At 54.0% G+C, this 4,434-nt stretch overlaps 1 protein-coding gene across 1 annotated transcript in view; it reads right to left on the bottom strand.

Annotated features, from left to right (window-relative positions):
* The window catches only part of ETHE1 (ETHE1 persulfide dioxygenase), a 17,443-nt gene extending 16,113 nt beyond the window's left edge, over positions 1 to 1,330 (bottom strand). The window contains exons 1-3 of the mRNA XM_030298681.1: positions 1,186 to 1,330; positions 670 to 814; positions 412 to 560 (exon numbers count right to left, since the gene is read on the bottom strand). Of these exons, the coding sequence (XP_030154541.1) occupies positions 412 to 560; positions 670 to 814; positions 1,186 to 1,266 (375 nt within the window). The 5' untranslated portion in view covers positions 1,267 to 1,330. The remainder of the gene's footprint in view (positions 1 to 411; positions 561 to 669; positions 815 to 1,185) is intronic.
* Between the last annotated feature and the right edge of the window lie 3,104 nt (positions 1,331 to 4,434).

Genomic DNA, 4,434 nt, shown 5'->3' on the forward strand with positions numbered 1-4,434 from the left:
CTCGATGGCCTCACCCTGATCCTGGCTCTGGGCAACAGGAGGCTCCTTCCTCCAACAGCGGCTCTAGAAGACAGCGCTGGGTCTCTCCCTCAGCCCTGGCTTCAGAATTTTAGCCCTCGATCAACTTTTATGGAGATGCCAGGCCAAAAGAGCTGCTCCAAGGTGGTAGGAAACTCCACAAATGTTGTTGACTTAAGGGGCCTGGCCAAAGACACACCTGCCCAGCCTCTTGCCCCAGTGCCCCGCCTGGGTTTATGGCGCCCTCCTCCCAGAGACAAACTCAGGGATCAGAAATCCAGGCCAGAGGCCCCTCCTACCCCAGGATTCAGGAGCCCAAGCCTCCAGCCCCCTCTTCCCTTAGGTCCAAGAAGTCCAGGCCACCACCCTCTCGGGACCCAGGATCCAACTCACGAAGCGCCCGAAGTGGATGGAGTCCCCATCCTCAATGTGCAAGTCAGCCTGGGCCCCGCTAAGGCGGGAGATGACAGACTGGCAGCCGGGGAGTAGGGACCGGAGCAGCCCTGAGCCCGTAATGTGATCCGCGTGGCAGTGGGTATTCACTGGGGGAGAAAGGAGGGCCAGGTCCAGGAGGGCACAGAGGAGGACGCAGGCTTCCCAGCCCCCACCCCCCTCCTCCCTCAGACCCAGGAGTTCGGTCTCCAGACTGACCAGCATACAGCAGCCGCAGCCCCAGTTCCTTGACCAGCTGGGCATCCCGAGGCGCTGTCTCCAGAACCGGGTCGATCAGAATGGCCTCACGGGACTCTCTGTCACCCAACAGGTACGTGTAGGTGCAGCTCTTGGGCTCAAACATCTGGGAAGGGGGCGTGGGACAGGTGAGAGCGCAGAACCAGACTTCCAGTCACTGGGGACCCAGGACTCCGAGCCTCGATTCGATTCTCTTCCTAAGATCCAGAAGCAGAAACCCTTCTTTCCCCTCGGCGTCGGGAGTCTGGGGCCCCTGCACCTTACTCCATCTGAACTAAGGAGTCCCAACTTTCCAATCCCCCCCCCCCAACTCCCCCGCCAAATCAGGGTCTCCAGCAGCCTCTTCCGTCTAGGACTCAGGAGTCCGGCCCCAAGCCCCGGGGATCCCAGATCTCCTCCCTTTCAAGGAACCCGGAGTCCCGCCCCTGCCGCCGCCCAGCGCCCAGTAGTCCCGTTGCGGGTCCAGCGTCCTCGCACCTGCCGTAGGAGGATGGGGACTCCAGACCCGCTGCGCTGGCTGAGCTGCCGCCCGGCGAACCTCAGTGTAGCCCCCGCCATCGCGCTCGCGGCCGGGTGGGACCGAGCTGAGGCGCAGCGCCGGCGGAAGCCGGGTGCCCACTAGCTGACCTGGGCGGGGAGGGGCGGGGCGCGGCGCGGCGCGGGCGGGGCGGGGCGGGGGCGGGGCCGTCTTAAAGGGGCCGCGCCCGCGGCCGCTGGGGTGGGGGTGGGGGTCCAGTCTGGCGAAGAGACTTCAGAGATCGAGAAGACGGTGAGACAGAGAAACGGCGAACGGGGAGACACTCAAAAGGCGAGGGAGAGACGTTGGGAGAAGCACGGGCAGAGAGAGAAATGAAAACCCAACAGGAGGCCCCAGTACACTGATAGCGGGACTCCTTGTGTATTTCCGGTGGTTTTTCTCAGGAGAGAAACAGGCAGACAGAAAAGCTCAAAGTCAAGGAGAGAATTTTGCACATTTATTCCTCACTTGGGGTCTCCTGTGTGCCTGGCCCGAGCTGGGAGAAGCTGGGGACCTGGAGGTGAGCCCTGTCGGGTCGGTGAGGGGAATGGTGCAGACATCAGGGCTGAAACAAAAGAAGGTTCAGGGATTGCCAGGAGCTCAGGGGAAGGAGGAAACAGGAAAGCAGGGATCCTCAAGCACTCTTTACTGTGAGGTTCCCCCCAAATAAGACCTCTTCACTCTGGGGCCCATTCTTGCTGTTTCTGTAGGATTGCTAGACTGTTCCCCAGTCCCTTGAAGGCATGCACACCTTCTAGGTCAGCTGTGAGATGCCGCCCTAAGGCGGCAGAAGAGGTTTAGAAGAGGTTTCTAAGAGGTAGAAACCTGGGCATACCCCTTCCCAACTGTGCGACCTTGGGCTCAAAACTTACCGTCTTCTGGGCTTCATTCAGTATGAGTATACTCATCTGTAAAATGAGGTTGAAAAGAGCTCCTCCCTCATTGTGAAGATCTAATAAGTTCAGACATGTAAAGAGTCTGGGAGAGCGCCTGGCACAGAACAAAACTATTATTGTGATTTCATCACCATCCTCAACTCCTTCCAATTCATCACTAGGCCCTGTTTTAAATTTTTTTTATGTTTATTTATTTTTGAGAGAGACAGAGACAGAGACAAGACAGAGTGCGAGTGGGGGGAGGGGCAGAGAGAGAGGGAGACAGAATCTGAAGCAGCTCCAGGCTCTGAGCTGTCAGCACAGAGCCTGATGCGGGGCTCAAACGCATGAACCGTCAGATCATGTGATCTGAGCCTAAGTCGGACGCTTAACCAACTGAGCCACCCAGGTACCCCTATCTAGGCTCTGTTAAGTTAACCTCTCCAATCAGGCCACTTCTCCACCATCACGCCCTCAGCCCCAGTCAAGAGGCAGCAAGGCATAAATGCAAATTACGTGGGTTCCAGGGCCTGGCTGCAGGAGTTTAAATCCTGACCCTGACCCTGTGTGACCTTGAATAAGTGACCTCCCTCCTTGTGCCTCATTTTCCTTTTTCTGTACAATGGGGATAATAGTATCGCCTCCTCTTAAAAACTTGCTGTCAGGATGAAATGAAAGAACGTATACCAAACACCCACGATAGTTTCAGGTATACAAGAAGTGCTAACTAAATGCTGGTAGTTAATATTATAATTAATATATAGCAGCCACCTCGCTGGGCTTCTGGCTTCTGCTCTGCCTCCTTACAGTCTGTTTTCCATGCAGCAACCAGAGTGAGCCTTTTAAAATATCAATCACAGGAGCGCCTGGGTGGCTCAGTCGGTTAAGCATCCGATTTTGGCTCAGGTCGGGATCTCGTGGTTTGTGAACTCGAACCCCATATCCAGCTCTTCAGGCTCTGCAGTGACATTGCCTGCTTGGGATTCTTCTCTCCCTGCCCCTCCCCCACTTGAGCTTTCTCTGTCTCAAAATAAATACATAAAATTTTTTTTTAAATGTCAGGGGTGCCTGGGTGGCTCGATCGGTTAAGCGTCTGACTTCAGCTCAGGTCACGATCTCGCGGTCCGTGAGTTCGAGCCCCGCGTCGGGCTCTGGGCTGACGGCTCAGAGTCTGGAGCCTGTTTCCGATTCTGTGTCTCCCTCTCTCTCTGCCCCTCCCCCGTTCATGCTCAGTCTCTCTCTGTCTCAAAAATAAATAAATGTTAAAAAAAAAAAAGTCAAAAGAGGCGCCTGGGTGGCTCAATCAGGCGCCTGACTTCCGCTCAGGTCATTATATAGCTCATGAGTAGGAGCCCCGCATCAGGCTGTGCCTTGACAGCTCAGAGCCTGGAGCCTGCTTCAGATTCTGTGTCTCCCCCTCTCTCTGCCCCTGCCCCACTCTGTCAAAAATAAGTAAACACTAAAAAATTAAAAAATAGGGGCGCCTGGGTGGCTTGGTCGGTTAAGCATCTGACTTCGGCTCAGGTCATGATCTCATGGTCCGTGAGTTCGAGCCCCGCGTCGGGCTCTGTGCTGACAGCTCAGAGCCTGGAGCCTGTTTCAGATTCTGTGTCTCCCTCTCTCTCTGCCCCTCCCCTGTTCATGCTCTGTCTCTCTCTGTCTCAAAAATAAATAAAATAAAATATCAATGACAGATTAAAGAATCACAGAAAACAAACACAGTGTGTGGATCTTGTTTAAATTCCGATGCAGACGCAACAAGTGTAATACAAAGATATTTATGGGATATAATGTCCAGCATATAGCTTCAAAATCATCTGGGAGGAGTGGGTGGGGGAATGAAACATTGGCCATCAATAGATAATTGCTGATGCCAGCCACTTCTATTATTAACAATTCTAGGGGCGCCTGGGTGGCTCAGTTGGTTGAGCATCCGACTTCAGCTCAGGTCATGATCTCACTCTCCATGAGTTCGAGCCCCGCGTCGGGCTCTGTGCTGACAGCTCGGAGCCTGGAGCCTGCTTCAGATTCTGTGTCTCCCTCTTTTTCTCTGCCTCTCCCCTGCTCATGCTCTGTCTCTCTCTGTCTCAAAAATAAATAAAAACATTAAAAAAAAAAAAAAACGATTCTATTCTCACGCTTTCTGTATGTTTGAAATAAAACATTGTTCTTATAAATGAAAAGCAAGATATGCAGGGGACAATGGCAGAAATGTGATAATGTGAAGAAATGACTCTTGGGGCGCCTGGGTGACCCAGTCGGTTAAGGGTCCGACTTTGGCTCAGGGCATGATCTCACAGTTCATGGGTTCAAGCCCCACGTCAGGCTCTGTAC

The sequence above is a fragment of the Lynx canadensis genome, chromosome E2 (genome assembly GCF_007474595.2).
Source record: "Lynx canadensis isolate LIC74 chromosome E2, mLynCan4.pri.v2, whole genome shotgun sequence".
Classification (NCBI taxonomy): Eukaryota; Metazoa; Chordata; class Mammalia; order Carnivora; family Felidae; genus Lynx; species Lynx canadensis.